The sequence below is a fragment of the Ovis aries genome, chromosome 7 (genome assembly GCF_016772045.2).
Source record: "Ovis aries strain OAR_USU_Benz2616 breed Rambouillet chromosome 7, ARS-UI_Ramb_v3.0, whole genome shotgun sequence".
Lineage (NCBI taxonomy): Eukaryota > Metazoa > Chordata > Mammalia > Artiodactyla > Bovidae > Ovis > Ovis aries.
This window is the reverse complement of record NC_056060.1, coordinates 26,749,573-26,776,068: the sequence shown is the minus strand read 5'-3', so window position 1 is coordinate 26,776,068 and position 26,496 is coordinate 26,749,573. Positions and strand designations below refer to the sequence as shown.

The window sequence follows — 26,496 nt, the reverse complement described above, 5'->3', positions numbered from 1 at the left end:
CTCTTAACTTCTACCCTCTCCTCACATTTCCAGTATCTCCTCTCTGACTCTCACTCATAGCTTTCTTATTTCACTAAGAAAACAGAAAGAACCAGAATAGAGCTTCCTCAAATCACATCTACTCAACTAACTATGCCCAAACAGTGTGTGTGTGTGTGCTGAGTCGCTTCAGTCACGTCCAAAGTTTTGTGACCCTATGGACTGTAGCCAACCAGGCTCCTCTCTCCACGGGATTCTCCAGACGAGAATACCGAAGTGGGCTGCCACACCCTTCTCAGGGGATCTTCCCAACCCCGGGATGGAACATCTCTTATGTGTCCTGCATTGGCAGGTGGGTTCTTTACCATTAGCGCCACCTGGGAAGGCTGAGTATCCTCCAATCACAGCTGAAAAACTGCCCCAGCCCCTAGCAGTGGGCAATCAACTCCATCTCTACAACTGATTCCATCATCCCATGTAGACCAAAGAACCCAGATCCTCAATTCTCATTTCTTCTCAGATTATTTTTTACCTCTTTCCTGGATGTTTTTATCAACCAGTAAACATTCAATTACTTCTCCCATGTTTAAAAAACACATTTTGATCCACTTCCCCCATCAGCCCATTACTCTCCTTCCCTTTAGAACAAAACTCAATATTAATAGTTGTTTATACTTTCTCTGCCCTGTCTCTCCTTCCATATTCTTATTAAATGCAAGAAAGAGTTTATCCCACCACTCCAATAAAACTGCTTTAGCTAAGATCACTAGTAAATTCAGCTGTCAATTCTTGCTTGTCGACAGCTGCATTTGACACTGACCCCTCTTTTTTCCTGGAAACATGTTCATTCTCCTTTGCTGGTTTTTTCTCATCTGTAACCACTAGACACTGTAGTACCCAACACTCAGTACCTTTCTAGCCAGTAATTCCCTTGGACATCTCACACGTTCTTGTGACTTTCAACACTGTCTACAGGCTGGCTTCACCCACATGTGAATCTCCTATCCAAACCTGGGTCCTGAACTCCAGACACCTTCATCCAACAACTCGCTTGGCATTTCCAGCATTTCCTGCCGGGTGCTGTGCTCCAGTCCAGACGCCGTCTCCACTGGTTTTCTCCCTGTTCTGTCCAGAGGTTGGTCTATACCGGTCACAGCTACAGGTTTTCCTTGCCTTCTGACTTTCAGTAGGTTAGGCTTACGGGAAGCCGTGGCAGGACAATGGAGGAAAAAAGGGGTCTAAGACCAGAGTACTTATTGCCCTGTCCTTCTCCTGGTGGAGTCACCTTTGCTGGCTACATCTTTTGACCAAGGTGATTCATCCTTTCAAGGTAAACATCTCACATGATGCTCTCCTTTAGCGTTCTAGTAACAAGGATGTTAACATCTCTGTCTTTACCCGCCCTCCCAATACCGTACTGTCTTTGTTTTCTCTACATCCTACCCACACCTTTGTAAGTGATTCCTTTGTTAAACCTGCCTTATAATTATACTGAGTGTACCATCTATTTCCTACAGGATTCTGACTAATACAGATGTCTAACTGGCATCTCACTTTTAACACATGTACACTGAGCACCTCCTACGGTTTTATCCATCTCAGTTAATGTTAACCCCCTTCTTCTAGCTGTTCAAGCCGAAATCTTGGCATCATCTTTATGCATCTTTTCATCTCATACCCACATCTGCAAGTCCAATCTCATACCCTACATTTGTGCTTGCTCTGCATGCAAAGTCAATTCAGTCATGTCCAGCTCTTTGCAATCCTATGGACTGCAGCCTGCCAGGCTCCTCTGTCCATGGGATTCTCCAGGCAAGAATCCTGGTGAGGGCTGCCATGCTCTCCTCCAGGGGATCTTCCCGACCCAGGAATTGAATCCATGTTTCTTACGTCTCCTGCATCGGCAAGCGAGCTCTTTATCACTAGCACCACCTGGGAAGCATTCCTTCCAAAATAGACGCAAAACTCCACCATGTTTCACCACCTCCACAGCTCCCACCCCTGGCCCCCGCCACTATCAATGCCTGTCTGCATGACAGTCGGCCTTCCATATCTGCAGGTTCCTCATCCATAGATGGAAATCTGCAGATGCTGAGTCCACGGAAACAGGGAGTTGACTGTGCTACATACCACCTGCTACACCACAGAAACAGCAGTTGACTGTTACATAAGGAGCTTGAGCATCTCAGATGTCAGTGTCTGCTAAAGGTCCTGGAACCAATCTCCCATGGGAGATTCCAATACCCTCTTTATTCCAATACCCTCTCTGGTCTACCTGCTCCTTCCCTCATCTATCTTCAGGCTTTTCCAACTCATCAGATAGACTGACTGTTAAAACAAGAGTGAGCTGTATCACTCTTCTCTTCAAAACCCTCCACTGGCTACACATTTCACTCAGAGGCAACATCTTTATAACGGTCTACAAGTTTCCATGGGATCTGGTCACGTGACACCTCTCTGACTTCACTGCCTACCTACTTACTTTGCTCCCGCCATGCTTCCTCTCTGTTATTTCCTTTACTCCTGTCTCAGAGCCTTTGAACTTGCTCCTCTCTCCGCCTGGAGTACTTCCCACAGACATCCTCAATGCCTGCTCCCTCACCTTCCTCAGGTCTTTATTCAAATGTCATCTGATCGGTATGACTTTCTCTGACCACTTTTATAAAATGGTAACAGCCCCTCCTCACTTCATTTCTATCCTAATTATAGCCATTTAATATCTTATACAGTTTCCTTTTCTTTATTGTGCGTCTCCACCCTCTAGAATGTTAACTCCATGAGGCAGATATTTGTGTCTGTTCTGTTTCACTTCTGTATGCTCATCCTCTGAAATGGTACCTGGAAATGGTGGGTGCTCCAATAATTGTCGAAGGACACTCAACTAGATACCACTCAATCAACTGGCCAAAAGAGAAAGAAAAAAGTTATAACGGCTCTACATATTGGCAAAAACTAGAAAGTTCAGCTTGTCTTCTCTTTGGAGAGCAATTTGGCAGTATCTAGGAAAGTTCATATTGGGGAAGGGAGATGGCAACCCACTCCAATGTTCTTGCCTGGAGAATCCCAGGGACGGGGGAGCCTGGTGGGCTGCCGTCTATGGGGTCACAGAGTCAGACACGACTGAAGCGGCGGCAGCAGCAGCAGCAGGAAAGTTCATGATGTGCACGTCCATGATATTTTTTCTGGGTTATAAATGTATTTATACAAACTAGGACAGTATACTAAAAGTCACAATCATTCTAAGGAATATGGTCAGCCTATCTACAGGACATTCTTAATGTTTTATGATTATAGAATGAACTCCACTTATCAAAAGTAAACCAACATAGCCCTACCCCACCAGAGGAAGAAAGATGGCAGCTCTTCTCAGGCTTACACTGCAGTGAAAAGAAAATGATAGACCAGCAGCAGAGTGGGGAAGAAATGAAGCACATATCAAGATGTGATGGCTGTGATTTCCCAAGAAACTAATTACAGATAAACAAGCCACTCAGGAAATCAGTGAGTAAAGACAGGCTATAAGAAAAATACATATGAGACCCAAACCATGCCAGGCTTTAAGTTATAAACAAAACACTAAAATAAGTAACCAAAATCATAAGCCAATGCACATAAGAGTTGGGTTAGACTAGAATTCTGAATTGCCTTCAAACATTTATACTGTATATTTTATTTTATCACTACACAAGTGATTCAGTCAAATCCACTGGTAGGTAGTCCACATGTTAACTTTATTGCACAACTTCAATTTTCCCCCTAAATCTTTTAGCAAAACAGCCGATTAAAACCTGAAACTGACCAGCTCACATTTCACCTTTCTCATATTTGAAGAGCTTATAAATCCACAACTGGCCAACATGCAGACAAGAAGGAAACACCCATCTGAGTGGCAAAAAACCCATCACTGAAGAGTCAGCAAGTTGGACGCCACCAACCACACAAAGGGGTGATGCTGTTGGCATAAACATAATGACCCCAGGCTGAATCTGTTCTGCTGCTGCTGCTGCTGCTGCTGCTGCTGCTGCTAAGTCGCTTCAGTCGTGTCCAACTCTGTGCAACCCCATAGACGGCAGCCCACCAGGCTCCCGCATCCCTGGGATTCTCCAGGCAAGAACACTGCAGTCGGTTGCCATTTCCTTCTCCAATGCGTAAAAGTGAAAAGTGAAAGTGAAGTCACTTAGTCGTGTCCGACTCTTAGCGACCCCATGGACTGCAGCCTACCAAGCTCCTCCGCCATGGGATTTTCCAGGCAAGAGTACTGGAGTGGGGTGCCATCGCCTTTTCCATCTGTTCTCCTACTCAAATCTAATTCTCTCTCCCCTTACCTCTTCCTTTCCTACTCAAAGGGTTTATTCTATTAAGTTAGAAGAGAATTCACTTTATGATTCTTAGTTTGGTACAGGCATTTAAAAATACAGGTAGATGAGAAAAAAAGGTACAACCTAACTGCAACATAAAAACTGGGAAGAAGAGGGAAATTAAAACCAACTATCTGAAAATACTATTGTCACTTATTTCTCTGCTTCTCACAGCTTCATCCGTTACTTTTTTTAATCTGGAAATTTTTTGAGGCAATTATAAATTCACATAGTTATAGGAAATAATACAACAAGATCTCCTATACAGTTGGCCCCAATGCTAACATTTTTCAAACCTATATAGTTGAATATGTCACTCAGGAATTGACATTTGACATAGAATCCAATTTTATGCAGACTTCCCCTGTCTTATTTGTGCTCACTTGTGTGTTTTATGAGTGTGTGTATAAGTTTGTGTGTTCACTACCACAATCAAGATATTGATCAATATGAGTGCTGCAAGGCATATGCATCCCCCAGCCTCCCTCATCCCTAACTCCTGAAAACCACAATCTATCCGCCATTCGTCACTTCAATTCTTAGGCCGTAGCCTGGTAGCAAATAGCCTTCTGTACAACCAGCTCTGCTCCATTTCCGGCCACTACTCTCCAGCTTCACACTGCTGCGCATCACTCCAGGGAGTCAATCTTAAACAGATGGTCATAGAAGTAATGAGTTTTTCGCCTTACTGATAAAGAAGACTATTCAAAAGCAAAAAAGTTTGGTGTTCAGGTACACATGGCTCCGTGTGCCTACCCACTAGTATGTATATTCCTGGCTATAAAAGAAGAATGAACATATATTCTAGAAACATAATAAAGCTTTGTATAAACTTAAGTACCTATTCCTCTGAAATCAAAGAAAACACTTCTGTCTCTCAGCCTATCCAGTTTAGCGGGGCACAGTTGAGCATTTCATTCCCATAAAGCCTTTTACCCATTTCAACCAGAACTTAAGTCAGCCTACATCAGTATGTGGAAACCCAAGGCTTCCACTGAAAGAAATATCACTGTTTCCTTACAAACCATCAGATACTGTCCTTTACCTGGACTTAAAATCCAAACAATGAATGCTAGTTATTAAAATGCTATTTAAAAAGGAATATAAACGTCCATGCAACTTTCATAGCACTAAGCAGTATGCAGCTGGGATTCATACCTGCAGAGCTGAGAAGAACACTGAAATCTGTCCCCCTCTGTGATTCTCCACTTTCATTATCAACTTCTTTTTCAGTATCTTGATAGCGATCCCAGTTAGAGACTATCTTCCTTTTAGAATAATTTCCCTGTTCTTCATTCTCTTCTCCGTAGGTCTCTGCATCACTGTCATCTTCGATCTGCAATCATTAGAGACAAATCGATAACCTGGCAGTAGAAATGTTGACCTTAGTCGCCTTAGCAACAAATGTTTAAAAACAAAACAAAAACACAGTACATAAGTATCACGATAAAGAGTACATTATATAAGCCAAGCTCTCTGGAAACATTAAATAGTATTTTAAGAGAACCCCATTATATCATACATTGTGCTTTCTGGGCAAACTTTTCATTTTGCTGTCAAAAGAAAATCTGATGAGTTCCTACCTAAAATTTGTGTGACTGAATCTCTAAAGTCTACCCGAATGTATCCTATTTCAAGAGTTATTTTTCACTGAAATAATCAAGGCTGTAAGAGTCACAGGCAAAAGACTTAAAGGCGAAAATCACTTCTTCCAATTTACAGATTTTACAAACACACCCCATAAGTACATTTTATAAGCTTTAAATGGGAGCCCTGCTCAGATGCATTCCAGACAACAGTTTCCAGTCTTGGGCATTAAAATGTTGAGAGAGCATGCAGAAAAATGCAGAATGTGAGAAATTACAAAAGATAAAGGTCTAGTTTCTTCAACAAATAAATTACAAGGGGAAAATGGTGGGAGAAGGGCGGGGAAAACCTATAGATTAAGAGAGCTTAATGGACACATAGCTACTGTAATGTGGGAACTTATTTGTACTCTGATCCAAATATATAACTCGTGGGAATTCTCTGGCAGTCCAGTGGTTAAGAACTGATGCTTTCATTGCCATGGCCTGAGTTCAATCGCTGGTCAGGGAACCAAGATTTCACAGGCTGCATGACATGACCAAATATATATATCAAACAATTTAACTAGAAAAAACTCATTTCTAATGCCATTGAAGAAATGTGAACAATAACAAGGTATTTTCTTATATGAAGGGAATATTTTATTTGCTTATTGTTTGGTATGATATAATTATTTGTCACTGACTCGATGGACGTGAGTCTGAGTGAACTCTGGGAGCTGATGATGGACAGGGAGGCCTGGCGTGCTGCAATTCATGGGGTCGCAAAGAGTCGGACACGACTGAGCGACTGAACTGAACTATTTGTTAAATATTTTATCTTTTAGAAATAAACACTGAACTATTTATTGATGTAAAGATATGATGTAGGACCTGCTTCGAAATCATAGGTGGAGAGTACTGGTGGGTAAAGATGAAATAAACTGAGCATAATTGATAATTTCTGAAGCTGGATGATAAGTATATGGAAATTCATTATATAATTCTACCTACTTTAGCACATATTTGAAATTTTCCATAATAAGAATTAAACTAAAAAAGATGCATATAGAACCTAAAGACACAATTCAAACGAGTAGCCCAAAGATTATAAAATCTTTATGAAATACTATAAAACTTGTAAAACACATTAAAATAATCCATTTGTACAAGATGAGTTAGACTTTACACTTTTATTGACACAGGAACAGGACATGTATATTGCATAAAATTAGGAGGGAGAGACAAGCCAAAAAATAAAAACCCCAGGTTCCCATCACCTGGGCACACCACTACAAACACTTTGCTGTACACTCTTTCAGATCTTTTACAATGTTTGTATTTATATATACTTTTGGTAACCAGACTTTTTCATCAATATCCTCCACCTCTGCTCTTCAGTAAATTTCATTTTCTATAGCATCCAGACTATAGAGGGAAACGTCCAAATTTCCCTAACTGATCCCCCAAATTTCCTTTAGAGTTGGTTTTTCCAAGACAGTATTCAAGACCATGCATTATATCTCACTGCTTGTTTATTAAGTCTCTTTGAATCTACCACAACCTCTATTTTTATGATATTTATTTACTGAAGAAGGCAAAAGGACCCACGTTCTATCTGGTTATTTCCTTGTGGCGTTAGTGTATTAATTTATAGGAAATAGTGGATAAAAAACATTTTAAATCTAAATGCCCAACAGACTTGAGTTAAACATTTTTGGCTAAAATACATCACAGATGGTGAATAACATATGATAAATGGCTGAGCCAACATGAGTAAAGTGGGAAAGCAGAAAGTGTTAGTCGCTCAGTCATGTCAATGCTTTGTGACCCTATGGACTGTAGCCCACCAGACTTCCCTGTCTATGAAATTCTCCAAGCAACTATACTGGCGTGGGTAGCCATTCTCTTCCCCAGGGGATCTTCCTGACCCAGAGATCAAATCCGGGTCTGCATTACAGACAGATTTTTTACCATCTGAGCCGCCAGGGAAGTCCCAACATTAGAAAAGCTAAGATTAACCAATGATTTTGTATCATGAAGCCTGATCTACCCACCATAGTGAGGTTTTTCCCTGTTGCATCAAACAAATTATCCGTGTGGTGTTATTTTGGTCCACTACAAATTTCAGGTTGCCCATCAACCATTCACATATCAAATTTAAAACTAGTCAATAATCCTTGCCTGAATCAAATTTCATAAGCTTTCATGAAGCAATGGAGTAAGCAACCTTTCAAGATCACTTTCAGCCCTCATATGTCATCATGAACCTCCTGGACAGCACAAAAAGATGGCAATCCATGTTATAATCTAGAGATCTTGAAGGCTGCCTGAAACTTAATGTGAAACCTAATGTCAAACCTGCCTGAAACATTCCTGAAAGCTTCTCAGAACCAAAAGATGCTGGCAAATTAAAGATAAGTGACTGAATGAGATCTGCTATATAAATAACCAATATCAGGAACATGTCAAGGAAAATACCTTGCAACTGATGAGAATCTGGTAGGTAGACTACAGCTGAAAGTATCTGCAGGGTTTAATTTGGGAAAATTCAATATTCTTTTGTTGACCCACTGGGTAAGGAGAGTTCAGAGAGGCTTCTCCAGTTAGTAGCAAACTTTGAACACAGATATAGCCCATGACAAAATGTAAACCTGAGCCAAATAATTAGCTCGATGTGAAAGGATTATGATCTGAAACACCCAAGGAACTATTAACCAGAAATAAGCACTGAAATGAGAGACTGGAGATCTAGATAGAATTAATGATCCTGCCATCACCATCATTTAATATTTACAAAGTGTTTATAATAGCTTGGGCCTTGCTGCTGAATGACTCACTAATCCCCAACTCAGAAGAATCACCGAACAAGAATCTCATTATCTCCACCTAAATGTGGAGACAAGAGTCATCATTAGCCTCCATCACAAGAGGGTAGTAAGAAGTAATACAGTCTGGAAGACATTTGATGTAACTTAGAGAAAGATATATCTTAAAAACTCCTAGAGATTTTATGTTTACTTCATTTTGCAAAAATCTGGGACAGGATAAAATCTGCAAAATCCCATGAAGGGAGAAAGAGCAGAACAAATAAGAAAATACTGATGAAAGCAATGTGAAAACTAAACAGGAAGGCATCATTACATAAACATTATTATGAAATGTCTGGTGTATACTGTGAACTACAAGACGCTGATGAAAGAAATCGACAGTGCAAATGAATGGAAAACTAGTTCATGCTTATAAATCTGAAGAATAGTTAAAATGTCCATACTATCCAAGGCAATCTACAGCTTCAATGCAATTCCTATCAAAATTCCAAAGGCATTTTTCACAGAAATAAAACAAACAATCCTAAAACTTGTGAGGAAACACAAAAGACCCCAAATAGCCAAAGCAAACTTGAAAAAAAGAGCAAAGAAGGAGGCATCACAATTCCTGGCTTCAAACTATATTACAAAGCTATACCAATCAAAACAGTATAGTATTGGCATAAAAACAGACACAGTTCAATGGAACAGAATCAAGAGCCAAGAAATAACCCCCACACATATGGTCAATTAATTTACGGCAAAGAAGCTAAGAATATACAATGGAGAAAAAACAGTCTCTTCTTCAAATGGTGTTGGGAACACTGGTGCACTACGTTCAAAAGAATGAAACTGGGCCCCTTATCTTACACCATATGCAAAAATTAACTCAAAATGGGTCGAAAACTTGAATGTAAGCTCTGAAACCATAAGGAGAAAACATAGGTGGTAAACTGCTTGACAGTAAGTTTTTGGACTTGACAACAAAAACAAAAATAAACAAGTAGGATTACATCAAACTAAAAAGCTTCTGCACAGCAAGGGAAACCACCAACAAAGTGAAAGGCAACCTACAGAACGGGAGAATATTTGCAAATCATATATCTAAATCAGCTTCTCCTTTAATAACCGATTTTAAAAGCAACTATAAAATACTAAGTGCATAATTATATTTCGGTATGTAATAAACCCAACAATAAGGCTCTTGCAATAAAAGCTATAAATATATGCTTACTCCTCTTTCTTCTCTCATATTCTTTAAGAGATATAAAATTATATAAGGTAATAATTATAACAAAATATTATTAGCTTTGTGACATATGAATGTAATATATATAAAACAATAGAACAACAAAAAGGGGGGAAAGAGGAATAGAGCTCTCTTAGAGTAATATCTCTATATCTCACTGGAATTAACTTAGCTGATGAAAATTCTAAGTTAAAATATACATGGTAAGCCCTAGAGCAACCACTAAGGAAACAACTTCTTTAAAAAGTGGGGGGAAAATTAAAAGAATTAAACTGTTGCACTAAAAATATTCACTTGGTGCAAAAGAAAGCAGTAAGAGTGGAATAAAGGAATGATACACACGAGACCTGTGGAAGGAAAAAAGTGAAACAGCAGATATAGATACCCAACTGTGTCAATAATAATGTTAAATATGAATAGATTAAAGAAAGAAAAAGGGAGAAACAGAATAGATTCTTTTAAAATCCAACTATATGCTGTCTACAGGAAATATGTTAGATTCAAAGATTAAAATATCATTAAAATGAAGTAAAAGAATGGAAAAAGATACTCTATGCAAATAGTATGCAAAAGAAAACTGAGGTGGCTATACAAATTTCAGACAAAATAGACTTCGAGGAAAAACTGTTATAAGAGACAAAGAACACTGTTCAATGATAAAAGGGTCAATCCATCAGAAAGATAACCACATTTAAACATATGCTGCTAACAAGATGCCCTCACAACACAGGAAGCAAAAACTGACAGAGTTATGGGGGAAATATTAATAGTTCAGCAATAATATCTGGAGACTTCAACACCCCATTTTCAGTAATGGCTACAGCTAAACAAAAGGTACCAATATACACAGCAGAACCAATAAAAAGATTTCCTCACCGAAGGTTCTACTTTTCTAACAATAATTTACATTCATTTACAACAACTTAAATTTAATTGGCCAGCCTATGAACACTATGTTTGATCGACATTATTTTTAAAACATCCTCTTACTTTCCTTTTTCCAAAAGAGAAACAGTCAGTATTTAAGGATTATCTTTATCATGAAGAGCTTGCAGATAAGCCAGTATAATTTGAGACCCTACTAATACATACCTAGACAACATATCCTCTTTAAAGCCTTTTATACTCAGGAACCTAGTTTCTGAAGGTCCCTGTTCTATTTTCTTCTGGAGTAAATGAGTATAGAAAAGGCTTTCCTGCTTTGAACCTAATAAGGAAGTTGAAAAGAGTCAATCACACATTTTTCAACAACCTTGTTTGTTCCTCACAAAATGTTATTATACCACAGAAGGGAACAAGTGAGATTTTATATATATATATATATTCAACTATACTCCAGTATAAAATAAAAAGTTTTTAAAAGTGCTAGCAAAAATAATTTTTAGTATCATTTCAAGAAGCTAAATTTTAATAAATGACTGAATAAAAAATATACTATGTACATAGTATACAGGTATACCAAGAAGGATATATCCATTTATCATTGTGTATTAAATAAAATACATATTGGAGCATGATCATATTTGAAAAAGTTAGTAAGTATAATATATGGCATATATATATGTTATTTACTGAGCCCAGAACAATGTACATAGCGTTAGAGCTCCAAATTACTGTGGCCATTAAGAACGGGAAAAAAAGTGATCCAGACTGTATTGAAATTCCACGGTTTTTCCAGCACAAAAACTGTATACAGCCTCTTTTCTTGTCCCTCCTTATGATCAGTGTATGCGAAAGAAGAGAGGGAAGAGGCCTCTGAGAACACAGAAAATGGTAATCCCACCTTCAAAGCAGCTGTTCAATGACACTTCTCCACAGGGCTCCTCTTCCACCCTCCTGTCCTGTCCTGAAGTCGCTCAGTCGTGTCCAACTCTGTGACCCCACTGCTGCTGCTAAGTCGCTTCAGTCATGTCCGACTCTGTGCAACCCCACAGACGGCAGCCCAACAGTCTCCCCCATCCCTGGGATTCTCCAGGCAAGAATACAGGAGTGGGTTGCCATTTCCTTCTCCTTGCGACCCTACTAGTCCTTACATTTTTCTCAAGTCCTTCTGTCTCACCTGTGTAACTGTTTCCAAAATGGCCTAAAAACAGGAGGCAGAGAAAGCTAATTACCATGTGCTGGCAGCCCACCTAAGAGCTCGAGAGTTTATTGCTTTCATGACTTAAGAGCAGTCTGGGAAATTGGGCTGCAGTAACTTTCACTGGGCCCACTGGTGATTTTAAGCTATCTTTTGTGTAAGTCCTTTTATGGAAGTCCTTATGGCAAGGAGGATGTGGGTGGCAATAGAATGAATCCGTTTCATTTTATCTGCTTTACAACGTGAGCTCCATTTAAGAATTCAGGCTAAAACAGGTTTAAAAGTTACCAAATTAATCCACCTTGTAAGTCCCAACTCTCAGGTAAAATTCCACAAATTCGATTAACATCAATGGTTTTTTCTAGTAAAGGCACTAAACGTAATTATAACCAAGACAATTTGCTTCTTGCTATGGTTACGATCTCAATCACACGATAACTAGAAATCCAACCAAAAGGCCTGCAAGTAAAAACTTTGCTTTATCAAAACATTTGACTAAGAGGTTTTCTGAACACAAAAATCATCAGCCTTCATATGTAGAGTGCGTGTAGACTGAGCGTCCCTGGGTAAGTCCAGTGTACAAAACATACTCCTCCACCACAGCCACCACAGTTCACTCTTCCCACGAAGCAAGCGGTACTTCAGGCACATCAGCCTCTGTTCAGTCTTCCCAGGGATTGCCTGCATGGGTGTAACACTGCAAACAGCCAGGCTTTCCTGTTTTAATTAACCTGTCTTTACTGAAGTATAGTTGATGGACAATATTACGGAAGTCTAAAGTACTCTACGTAGTGATTCACGATTCTGAAAGGTTAATATTTCATTTATGGGGCTTCCCTCGCAGCTCAGTTGGTAAAGAATCTGTTGGCAACGCAGGAGACCTGGGTTCACTTCCTGGGTCGGGACGATCCCCTGGAGAAGGAACTGGCAACCCTCTCCAGTATTCTTTCCTAGAGAATCCCCATGGACAGAGGAGCCTGGCAGGCTACAGCCCATGGGGTCGCAAGAGTTGGACACAACTTAGCGACTAGAATCACCACCATCATTTCGTTTTAGTTATTGTAAAATATTGCCTATATTCCCTTTGCTGTGCAAGATATCCTTGTTTGTAGCTCATTTTATACCTTCTAAACCCCTGCCCCTGTCTTGCCCCTCCCCACTTCTTCCCTCTCTCTACTAGTAACCTCTAGTTTGTTCTCTACAGGCCAGATTCTTTTCGACTCTGTCTCAGTTAAATTTTCACCTTACTTCTCTATCAACTCAAGGTTGGTTTCCTTAGTTACTGAGGTCTCAAGGTCATCACCTTCCACTTTCCAGAAAAATCACAGGCCACTAAATAGCTCTTGTTTATCTGGCCAACTTTAAGACACTCTCCAAACTTTCAAATCACCAGAGAGAACTTAATTAGTAAAGAATTATCAATCTAGAAAGAACCTGGGTAACCCTGGCCCACCTTCTGCCCTCAAGCAAGATCATGTAGATATCACATTGGGCCTGTCTACCTGGGTCTGCGTGTTCTCTTACCTAAATTAACCATATTTCCTCCTTCATAACAACAAAGTTCTAATTCCTTAATCATTATCACTGATTATTCTACACTTCTAAAATTCTCCATGACTGTACAGAAAAGATGTAGCCAGCCAGAAACTGATGATTCAAGAACCAGCTGATGTGTGAAACCACCTTTCCTACAATGACACCACCTTGTATCTATCAAAACTCATTCATGAAATTATCTTTAATCTCAAAGAAGCCCTGGAAGACAGAGAAGACCTTACTTACACATAATCAATTACATGTATACAGATGAAATACAGTTGAAACAGGTCATATCCACTCCCAAAACTTACCAACCACACAAGGATCACAAAAATGTATCCACGGTAACCTGTTCATGTTAATCACTGGAAATAGCAAGATTCATAGAATGGGCAAATGGCTTGATAGTAATAAGTCACTTATAGTTAAAAGCAATAAAAATGATCAGAGACTGGCGGAAGACACACATAATCAGCGACATGAAGAAAAACATGCATATTTAACAGGGAAGTTGATTAGCATTTACAAAAATGGTTGAAACTGAAATAAAAGATGATGTCAATGGATGAGACTGATAAAGCGTGAAAAAAAACTATAAACAGGTGTGATTTAAATCTTATGCTGTCTATCCTTGTTAATTAAAGAATGACTGCCACCATCTGGTAGAGTACACTTCTCACACTGCCTCACAACTCAAACAGACTACAATTTTCACGGCACTTGCCATAATGACTTTCAAAGTTACAGCTGTGAGGCTAGAAATGTGTGTGCCTTCATACAAGTTCCATATGTCACCTCATTCAGAGCCCTTGACTGAAACCTATAAGCAAAAACCTATAAGCTTAACTAGGTCAAATTTCCCAAGATAAAAGAACACTTTTTAGCTGTTCTCTCTCTAAAGACAAGGGCTTAACTCAGGCCCTACTCAGTGAGAGCTGTTTAATTTGCCGTTTCACATGAAAGGACAAAGGGACCTAAGGGAATTCCCTTAAGTCCCTACCATATATAATGCGGGGCAGCCTGTACACACACTGACCAAATGAGGAGGGATGGATCACCTGAAAAGTCGTCCTTGGTGCATATGTCTTATCTGACACTTAGATGAGCCGATGTACGCTTCCATGCTTGCTTCCTACCATCTGAAGCTCATCTTTTGAATCTGTCCTCCCACTCAGCTCTTCCCTGATGAACAGAATCTGTACACAATGCGTAACAGTTCTCTTTTGTGGGCATGCTGATTTTTCTTTTAACACGACAATCTTCTATCTTCAAGAGCACTCACACAACAGCATTAACCTGAAAAGGACGCAGGCCCGGTCAGTCGGCTCCCTGAGAATTCGGACGACGACTTCAACACCATATTTAGAGATTTCAAAGGCAAGTATTCTGTAGAGGGCATTGAAGACAAGTGCCTGCGTTAACCATGAGGCCTGCATTTGCCACATGGCATCTGCAGGACGCTCAAGCTGCCATGCCCTTCTCTTCAGGCTGAACTGCCTTTTCTGTTCCTCTGCCATCAACATAATGACATCATGAGTACACATCAGTAAAGACCCTTTCCTTCCCACCCACTGTGCTTTAACCAAAATTGAGAAATGAGACAAAGAAAACACACTTTCCGGAGGCAGAGAAATTCGCTAGATGATATCCCCCGTGAAAGGACAGCATGCTATAATCTGCATTTCTCTTCTGTTCTCTTCAAGTGTGACCTTTAGGAAGCTCTCCCAACATTAGGGAGGAAAAAACTTTAATTAAAAGAAAGGGCAGCAAAGACCTGTAAGGAAGGGAGAGAGCTTTTTACCTGGCATTAGAGAAAGGTGGATTTTCTCAAAGCTCTCAATCCACAAGGACAAGACGCAAACCCCAGGACCAGGATTATGGAGTGCACACAAGCCGAGCGCCTTGAAGCTGGGCCGCAGCACAGTGAGCCTCAATAACCGTGTGTGGTAGAATTCTCTTGGAGCTAGCAGTACTGACATTACTTGTGCCTCCTCTTTGTAAGTGAGAGACTCTCTCCGCCTCATAGAAATGCAAAGCTAGGCTGAATTCCACCTTGTCTTGATCCCCACCAGCAGTGTGGGTCTTCCTTTTGTGAAGGAAGCACAAATTAAACTCACAGTATTGCTCTCCTCTAACAGGGCGACCTGTGAGTGGAAAATCTTCACTGAAACTCTCAAGAGGCATAAATATGAAAAGCCTCTTAGAACATCAGCTCTAACCTTAGCAGAAGGAAAATGCTGTCTCTTCCCGTAATATGCTCGGCAGAAAAAGGCGCATCTGCCCCCAAAGAGTAGTCCCACTGGTATGTCTAAAGAGGCAACACACTGACGAAAGCAACTTGAAATTCAAAGCCCTCCCCTGAGAGCATCACAGTCACCATCACAGTTTTGACAAGAAGAGAAGCGAATGTCGGGAGTGTGATGTATCATTAAGACAGTTCTGAACGGGCACTCAGGGAAAGCCCTAGAGAACAGAAGGGACAGGAAGAAGGCCTTGGGTCTGTCCCAAAGAAAATGCAAGATAAAGCTTGCTTCTTTCTGCACACCACCCTCAAGACCAGCCTTCAGGCGATATTCACAGCAATTCAGTGCATTAAAGGTTAACAAGGAAAAGGGAAATGCCTCTTATTATTTCTAACGGTCCTGAAGTCACTCAAAAAGCAGTAAGATCCAGAGCGGTAGATTTTGTTACCTGAGTCACACAATTCACTTGGAAAGACATCACAGGGTCACCAGTGTGCTGAATAGACAAGCTCTCCTCTCACCACTGAAGAAAGCTGGTGACCTCCTCAATGCCAAAGTATGTCATGTGAAAAATAATCACCCTCTTGGTCTGCAATACTTATCTTTTTAGGATCTGATAAAAACTCTAATTAGATGGTCTCCAATAATTACTCCCTTTTATCAATTTCCATAGATTAAAATACAAAGTTTAGATAAATGGAGTCCAGATAACTACCACCACCAAGATACAGGACAAAGCTTTCCGTCACACCACCCTCCAAGCTTCTCTCAACCTAGTACATTCGCAGCGGATTCATCCATGCTGTTCGGAGTAACAGTGGCTCATCACTTTTCACCACTAACTTCTAGTCCTTTGTCTAGTTAGCGTATTCATTCACCAGTTAAAGAAACCTGTGGTTGTTTCTGGCTTCTGGCAATTACGAATACACAATCGCCATACACATTCAAGCATACGAGTTTCCATTTCTTCGGGGTAAATACAGACCTAAGAATGGGATTGCTAGGTCATATGAAAACCTGGTAAGAAACTGCTGGGATTTGATAGTCGGTTTTTTGAAGCCATTCTAACAGACATAGGGTTTCCCTGCCAATGCAGGAGATGCAATTTCAATCCGTGGGTCAGAATATGCCCCGGAGAAAAAAGTGGCAACCCTCTCTGATATTCTTTTTTTAAAATCCCATGGACAGAGAAGCCTAGAGGGCTACAGTCACAAAAGACTGGGACACCACTTAATGACTAAACAACAGATATAAAGTGGTTTCTCTCTGTGGCTTTACTTTGGATTTCCCTAATAACAAATGCCGTTGACCACCTTGTGCTATTTGCCATCAATCTATTTTCCTGGGTATATCATCTGTTAAGTCTTTTCCCCATTTTTAATGAATTATTTACTTTCGCACTGAGTGTTGAGAGCTCTATGTATTTTCTGGATACAATCCCTTGGCTGGATAAGTGATTTGAAAATATCTTCTACCAAATCTGTGGCTTGTTTTTTTAATAATAGAATTTATTCTTTATTAATAAAGCTTTATTAACTTTAGGGTTTAGTAACTTTCGGGTCACAGCAAAACCGCATGAAAGGAAACAGCAATTTCCCACATAGCCCTGTGTAGCTTATCTTTCTACTTTCTCAACAGCATCCTTCCCAAAGCAGAGGTTTTTAATTTTCAGGAAGTCCAACTTAGCTATTTCTTTTCTTTTGCATGTCATCCTTTTGGTGCTATATCTAAGAAATGTTTGCCTAACCCAAGACCACAAACATTTCCTCCTATGGTTTCTTCTAAAAGAAGAATGGCTGTCTTTCCATTCATGTCAAGATACTTTAATTCATGGAGGAAGCAGGGTTATAACGGTTGCTTTAAATTCTGGCTCAGAATGCCATGATCTGAGTCATCTATGGGGCTGGCATTTGTGAACTGTCTTTTGCCTCAAGAATTAGTCACATTTTCCTGGTATACTGTAAAACTCTGGATGTAGAATAACATTCTGAATATGAAGTTGTTTAGACTCTGGGTCCCGTTAAAAATCCTCTGGAGAACGTTATGGTTTTGTTTGTTCCGTTTTATTAGGCAACCGATCTGGTTGGCTTCAGACAGTAAGTTCTGTCTCATCCTCTGTGGGCAATAGCTCAGTGTCATCACAGTTCTCAAGGTTTTTGCTCCACTGCTGCTTCCTGTCTGCCCCACGTGCAGTTCTGAGTGGCCGGTTCATGCTCCAAGAGGATCCCCTTCCAGCTCTTTCCTCTCTAGGACTGTCCCAACCCTCTGGCCCAAAGGTCGGGTTTCTCTTAATAGTTCTGGCTGCCCACACTGCCCCTCAAAGAGCAAAACAAAGAGAAGGAAAAAAAGAAAACGGACATTTTTGCACGCTCTTTGGACTGCAGGAACCCAGTTTCCTGGTTCCTCTGGCCAGAAAGACAGACTTATATTTCAGCTGCCAGCACCACCAGCCAGCCTGGCTCTCCAAAGTGTCTGCTGCCCCATCCCATTCACCCACGATTCAAAGGAAGGAGGGGACCTCCCCCCATCCTCTCCAGCTTGCATCTTCCTGGTCTTCTGGTTAAAAAGATGGAGGAACTCCCCTTGGTCTTTAGCTACCATGGACACAGCTCTCCTGAGAGCCTGCCTTAGATTCAAGACTGGAGAGAAAAAGAAAACATTGAGAAACTCTCACCCCTGGTCCTGTATACAGGTTGCTTACCCGGGTTTCCACCCCCAGTACCACCTGCCAGCTCTTCGCTTTTCCAAGCCATCAAGTAACCTGTCCGCAGTGCTGAGCTGCACACGTCGTCAGCAGCTCTCCCTTGGTGTGCCCTCCCGGTAGTTCTGCTGCTGCTCGTGGAGGCAGCAGCTCTCTCGACCTCTTAAACTATGAGACGTTCCACACACCTGAGCTGAGGGCTGGCCTGTTTCTCACCTTCCACTTGACAGAATCACCAGGGGAAAGAGAACCCCGTCACTGAGTCTCATAAAACCACGACACTGGCTCACACTTCTCACTCTCCTCTTAGGTGTCACGATTTATCTTATACCCTCAAACACACAGGGAAGAAAACCAAAACTTTCTGACCTCTGGAACACTGTCCTAGTCTACTCCTCACTCTGGAGGCCTCGCCGCTTACACTCCCAGCCAATCACATGGGGTGTAAGAGGCCGGGGGGGGGGGTGGGAACTTTCATTGTAAGCAGCTGCTCACCAGGTATGCTGCTAGAGACTAAGAAAGACTAATCCACACACGTTCGGGCTGTTAAGGGCCCCCAAAGAAAGAAAGCCGATGTTGGAAATTCTGATAGATGCTTCTTTCTTGGGCGGAGGCATTTAAACTCCTTCTGGCTCTTGTCACTGAAGGCAAAAATAGAGTACCGTACGCAGAGAGGAGCCCAGAGGGCGGATGTGGTTTCAGCTACACTCAGCCTCCCTTTCCTGCTTTCAGTTTTAGCAGGAAAACCAGAAAAATACAAACAGAAAATAAACATGAATGTTTCCAGAATACTCTAATGCCATGCTTAAATACAAACTCCATTATTCGGTCACATGAGAAGTATCCACTGAAAGTCTACACTATGCCAGGTACTGTTTGATGTGCATGAAACATTCCCTGCCCTCTTGAAGCTGACATTCTACTGCAGGAGTCAAACAACCAACACATAAACAGATATATAATGTTTGTATAACTACATGCATAAAACACAGCGCTTTCAGGTAGTGACAAATAGGACCCTACAAAGATAAAGTAGGTAACGGTTTAGAGAATGATGAAAGCACTATTTTATATAGAATCAGCAGTGAACCGTCTTCAGAGACATTCAAGCAGAGAACCAGATAAATGAGGGAGTAAGCCATGCAGGGACCAGGGGGTGAAGAGGCAGAACAGTCAGGCGCTCAGGAGAGAACTATCTTGCCACATTCGAAAACCAGAAGTGAAGCCAGTATCCTGGCTACAGAGTGAAGGAGCAAGCTCTGAGAGGTTCACAGGACCCAGAGCATGAAGAGCCTTACAAAGCAGGGTGAGGAATCCAGATTCTATTCTAAATGTGAAGGGAAGGGAGACCCAGAGACATGAAAAACGCAAGGTTTAATCTGATCATCTCTCATTCTCTGTCCTAACCAAAAAGATTACTTTCAAACTCAGAGCTAAACCTAATATTCAAATCCACTTCACAGTTGGCCTTCACAGATTAAGAAGCCAATACAAAGTCAAGTCAGAGAGTTTAAGAACAAACCATAATTAATCAACCCCCGAAACACAAGTTATTTTTCATAAATAATGTTCTCAAATGCCAAATTATTCCTTTTCTACTAGGAAACAGAATTGACAGCATGATTTTTTGTTAATTATAATAAATTAATATTGGTTCATTAGTTGTAACAAATGTTCCATACTAATGTGAGATGTCAATAATGGGAAAAAACAGCATGGGATATTTAGGGACTCTCTATACTAGTCTCTTAATTTCTCTAAATCTAAAACTGTTCTAAAAAGTCTATAAAGTCTATTTTAAGAAATATATTTATAAAAAATCTCCCTGCAGGATACATGCTCTGAGACCACATACCAACAAAAGCAGTCACCTTATCCTCCTGCTATGAGTTACTCAGTTGGTACAACAATGAGACTGAAAATCAGCCTCTAATCAACTAAGTAATGCGAGCTGTAGCTCTTCCACTTTTTCCCTCAACAAGCACTATCCATACCCTACCTATCTCTTAAGTATATGAACATGTCTAGAAAGTGTTAGGCATGCTTACTTCTTTCAATAAGTTCACAATAGCAACGGCAAATAATTACTATTATGGAGAAATGGAGCTGGTACTAAGAATAAAGCAAACACGAGACATTTTTAAGTTGAGCAGAAGTGAGAACATTACATCCCAGAGCCTATAATACTCTAGAAATCTGAAACAGTGGCCCAGCTGTAGGCTAAGTACAGGTGTGACAAACCTTATTTAGCTCAAACACTTGGGTGGGGGAGGGTATGTGGATATTTTAGAGGGAAAAAAGCTAACGTGCTTATTATTGACCACAGAATAGACAAGATTTTTGTTTTTCAAAAGAGGACACAGGTTTAGGCAATTGAGAAATACATACCATGATCCTTCCAAGAAAACACAGGCTGAAAGGTAAGAACTAACAATTTTCCAAGCAAAATTTTCTTATACTTTATTAAATATATCACTTTCTGCCTGTGATAGGCAGAATAATGGCTCCCCAAAGATGTTCATGTCCTAAGCCCCTGAATCTAGGAATATGTTTGGGTAGACTGCAAAAGGGCCTTAGGATTGCAGATGGGAATTAAGGTTGCTAATTAGCTGATCCTGAAATAGGGGGATTGCTCTGGAATGTACAGATGGGCCCAATGTAATCACAAGAATTCGTTAATAGTAAAAGAGGGAGGCAGAAAAGAGAGAAAGGGAAAGAGATGGGACTGCAGAAGTCAGAAAGACGCTATGTTGCTGCCTTGGAAGACAGAGGAAGAAGCCAAGAGCCAAGGGACTTAAGCAGCCTCTAGAAGCAGGAAACATTCTCCCTGGAGCCTCCAAAGAGGAACACGGCCCTGTGGACATTTGATTTTAGCTCAGTGAAGCCCACAGTGGGGCTCCAGAGCCATAAGATAGCCATCTATATTGTCCTAGACCACTACGTTTTTGGTAATTTGTTACAGCAACAATGAAAACGAATATGCTGCCTCTAAAAAGAACTCTGCTGAGTTACACAGTAAAGACTTTTTTAACCCAGTATCAGATGGCATCTTTACCATAGGCTAGTTTAAGGGGGGGAAAGGTGTCATTTGCATATGAAGTAAACAATCACAAATAAGAGAGTCTAAAGATGAGTAACTGAAAGAACTGATATATGTAAGCCTCAACCAAAAGCAGGCTGGACTACTCACTTCAGAAACAGTCAAGTGGTCTTCAGTTCAGTTCAGTCGCTCAGTCGCGTCCGACTCTTTGCGACCCCATGAATCGCAGCACGCCAGGCCTCCCTGTCCATCACCAACTCCCGGAGTTCACTCAGACTCTCATCCATCGAGTCAGTGATGCCATCCAGCCATCTCATCCTCGGTGGTCCCCTTCTCCTCCTGCCCCCAATCCCTCCCAGCATCAGAGTCTTTTCCAATGAGTCGGCTCTTCCCATGAGGTGGCCAAAGTGGTCTTAGTTTGCATTAAAATTCCCATCAGTTTCTTAATCTATTTCATCTGAAGTCTTCACACTAACCAATATAAAACTATTTATGGTTAGAAAACCATCTGTATTAGTCGTGTGGCTTAAACAACAGAAACGTATTTCTCATGGTTCCAGAGGCTGGGAATGCAAGGTCAAGGCGGCGGTAGACCTTGTGAGGCCCTCAGGTCGGTGAGGACCTCCCTGGCTGCTTAGATGCCTGCCTTCTCGCTATCTCCTCACAAGTCAAGGAGAAAGGGCTCTGGTGTCCCTTTCCTCACAAGAGCACCAGCTCGATCAGATTAGGGCCTGCCCTTACGACGTATCACCTCCTCCTAAGCCCTGTCTCCAAATGCCATCACCTGGGGGCTAAGGCCTCAAAGTGTCAGTTTTGGGAGAACAGAAACATTCAGTTCATTACATCATCAGTAATCATTATTTAGGTCAAGAAGCAAAAAAGGAACATATTTTGCCCAGAAAATATTCATTAGGGAAAACTATTAAGTCACATACATTAAGAAACTAAAAAGTGGGAATATAGAGAGCTTCCAAATAGTATATTAATAATCAACTTATATTTATTAACATGCTAATATATGTGTAGATATAGAGAGGGGCACAGGCCAACTGTATGTGTTTATACAACATATACAGTCAGTTCCTACACTAAAAAAAGAAAGATGCCTCTTTAATTTGTTCTTTTAAAGTAAATCTGTTTTTAAGGGTATACCAGCTTTGGAAGTGGGAAATACAGATGACTAAGGCACTAAAAGCCACTGTATACATAAACTGCAAATATAAACTCAATTTCTACAATCCAGAAAATGAAAGAAGTAGTGTAAACAAAAGTCCATGTATCAGAAGAGGCACATAACTCAAAAGAGACGCACTCCCAAAGTTTGCTGTTTATTCTTAAAAAATTTATTCTGTAAGCTCTGCTGCTGCTGCCACTAATGCCAACAATCAATAAAACTACACTGGAATTTCACAAATATGATAATACAGACCAGGTCTGGAGTCCATACCGCAAGTCAGTTTCAGTCAAATTTTTCATCTAGGAAACCTACGTTAAGGATAAACAAAGCGCCATATTAAACTCACACATGTGCTCACCATCCTTGCCTGAATTACCCTTAGCCATGACATCTGCACCAAAGCTCACAAAGAGATAAGAAACTCCAGCATCAAAAGAAGATTTTCTCCTACAACTTGTTTCTCTGATTCCCACCCTTTTTTCCTCTATGGTTATGGCTGCACTAGTCTAACAAAACATGGGGAGGAGAAACATGAATTGATGAGTGTATATCATTTCTCAGATTCTCAGTCTGGTTTGAAATAGTATCAACAATCTAAGAAACAGTCAAAACTGAGGAGTGAAGAATTATGATCACAATCAAGAGTTTGTTGCTGCTGTTCTGATCTGCTCCGTTAAGGTTTGAATACACTCGGGTTTGCGCGCATTCCAAGGTTGTTCAATCCATCACTGAAGTATGAAAACGAATGTTACTCCCATTTGGAAAAAAGTTGGACTGCTTACCCCACCTGCTGTTCAAGGCTAAAATTGCTTTGGCTTTGAGCAGACACACATTCGGTGCAGCAGATGATGCCTGGGGGTGGCCTGAAATTTTATGTTCATTGCTGTTTTGGAGCCGGACAAGGGCCTTGGAGTTCATACATCTAGTTCAACCTGCATTTGACAGACGGCTCAACTGTTCTTTATTTGATTAGGCCAAAAAGCACTTACACATTCGCTCTTATCTCTATTATTCACTTCTTATTTGAAAAAAAAAAATCCTTTAACTTTTGTAGAGAGAAATGAAGCATCATTTTTTCAGTCATTTTTAAGCAGTCTGCTCTACAGAGCACATCTCAATCTAACATGATTTTTAAGCTACAGGATGATTTCACTGATTATAAACTATACTGATATTCTAAAATTGAGTGAAGTGAGAGAGAGAATGAGAACAGATTAATATTTGTTTGCTACAGAAGTCCCAATTTTAGAAAGAAAAGAAATTGAGAAGGGAAGGGACGTGGGATGCAAAAGTTTCCCAGTTTTTTTAATATCTTTTGATATCTTTTTAATATCACAGAGCACAGGAGGCCACTAAAGGAACTGGAATCTGGGGGATGGAAGCAAGGCTTTTCACAGCCTGGGAAGTACAGTGTGGTAAAACCACACCCCAAGACCAAGGATACTGGGCAGAAACTTCCATTTCTGTTTCATCTGGTGAAAATCTTAAATACCCAACCTCATAGTTTACTACCGTCTCTTCTGCTATCTCTAAGAACAATAAGATACATACAGAATAAACTACAAAAGCTTAAGTTAATAAAGTTCTAAGGGATAAACTAAAATTCAATGTAGCCTATTTGCTATAATAGAAAAGAAAGAAATATATGCTAGGTAGGAAAGCATGAAAAATACATAATTCTTCTAAGAGGGAAATAAAAATTCACAATTCATTATTTTAACCATTCATAAGCAACAGCAAAAAAAAAAAAAAAAAAACCATTCTTATCCTAGAAGTTACAAACCTCAAGTTCAAGTATTCATCCCACCACCAACTACGTGGCTGTATTACTTAAACAGCCTAAAGTACACCCAACTACTAATTTCTTCATCTATAAAATCACATTTAATACTGCCTGCCTCCAAAATAGCGAGGTTCTGATCATCATTTAAATGTAGCGATGACTTTGAGAACCTACTTTGAAAAAGCAATTCTAGTTAACTTGATGTTCGATTTGTTTCTTTATTCATATGAGTAATGCCTGTTCACAGCAACAAAAATTTAAAATACTACAGAAGGATATGCCTCTTGAGAAACTGTATGCAGGTCAGGAAGCAACAGTTAAAACTGGACATGGAACAACAGACTGCTTCCAAATAGGAAAAGGAGTACATTAAGGCTGTATATTGTCACCCCGCTTACTTAACTTATATGCAGAGTACATCATGAGAAACGCTGGGCTGGAGGAAGCACAAGCTTGAATCAAGATTGCCAGGAGAAATATCAAGTACCTCAGATTTGCAGATGACACCACCCTTATGGCAGAAAGTGAAGAAGAACTAAAGAGCCTCTTCATGAAAGTGAAAGAGGAGAGTGAAAAAGTTGGCTTAAAATTCAACATTCAGAAAACTAAGATCATGGCATCTGGTCCCATCACTTCATCACAAATAGATGGGGAAATAGTGGCTGACTTGATTTTGGGGGCTCCAAAATCACTGCAGATGGTAATTGCAGCCATGAAATTAAAAGAAGCTTACTCCTTGGAAGGAAAGTTATGACCAACCTAGACAGCATATTAAAAAGCAGAGACATTACTTTGTCAACAAAGGTCCATCTAGTCAAAGCTATGGTTTTTCCAGTAGTCATGTATGGATGTGAGTTTGACGGTGAAGAAAGCTGAGCGCCAAAGAACTGATGCTTTTGAACTGTGGTGTTGGAGAAGACTTTTGAGAGTCCCTTGGACTGCAAGGAGATCCAACAAGTCCATCCTAAAGGAGATCAGTCCTGCATGTTCATTGAAAGGACTGATGATGAAGCTGAAACTCCAATACTTTGGCCACCTGCAGCAAAGAGCTGACTCATTGGAAAAGACCATGATACTGGGAAAGATTGAGGGCAGGAGGAGAAGGGGACAACAGAGGATGACATGGTTGGATGGCATCACCGACTCAATGGACATGGGTTTGGGTAGACTCCAGCAGTTGGTGATGGACAGGGAGGCCTGGCGTGCGTGCTGTGGTTCATGGGGTCGCAAAGAGTTGGACACGACTGAACCACTGAACTGAACAGAAAGATATAAAGGAAAATCCTCCTTTTCTACTAGTCTTACTCCCAAAAGGTAACCACTACATGTTTCCTGTATAGCCTTCCATTCTATGCCTATGTATAAATATCCTGTTTTTACACAAATGTAGTAATACTATACTTACTTTTCTGAAGTAACCTTTTCCCTTAATATTAGACATTTCCTGTATCTATCCTATTATTTAAGAACAGTAATCTCTGCATGGACATAACATAACCAGTCCTTCTTCACAGAGATTTAGGAACTTGTTTCTAGATTGTCCTTATTTTAAACAATGTTGCAAACAACAGTCATCTATTTACATAAGCTAACTATTCAGACATATATATAAGAGAAATTGCTAAATATGGAATTGCTGGACCAAGGCTATATAATCAGATACCTTTAAAAAATAACTTCTCTAATATTTAATAACTGACCAAAAAAATGGCAAAGGTAAAAGTGGCAGGACTTCAAAGTGTAAGCAAAATTAAGATCCAAGTTTGAATAATACATGCAACAAATGGGTTTAAAACATAAATAAATTAATTTTTAAAAAATTTTTAAACATAAATAGAGAACAAAATAGTGAAAACGGGTGCTATGTAAGACTCCTGGATACTCTAAGTCCTGTTTCATTCTCATAGCTTAAAAACTCTGTTGTTTGCTCAAACTGTAAAGTTTAAATATTTAGAACAAGGAAAATATAAAA

At 40.3% G+C, this 26,496-nt stretch overlaps 2 protein-coding genes across 2 annotated transcripts in view; one reads left to right on the top strand and one right to left on the bottom strand.

Moving 5' to 3' along the window:
* Positions 1–26,496, top strand: part of CHRM5 (cholinergic receptor muscarinic 5) — an 80,649-nt gene that overhangs the window by 21,940 nt on the left and 32,213 nt on the right. The gene's annotated exons all lie outside the window — the stretch shown is intronic.
* Positions 1–26,496, bottom strand: part of AVEN (apoptosis and caspase activation inhibitor) — a 193,212-nt gene that overhangs the window by 145,717 nt on the left and 20,999 nt on the right. Inside the window, exon 3 of the mRNA XM_042253120.1 lies at positions 5,496–5,673. Within this exon, the coding sequence (XP_042109054.1) occupies positions 5,496–5,673 (178 nt within the window). The remainder of the gene's footprint in view (positions 1–5,495; positions 5,674–26,496) is intronic.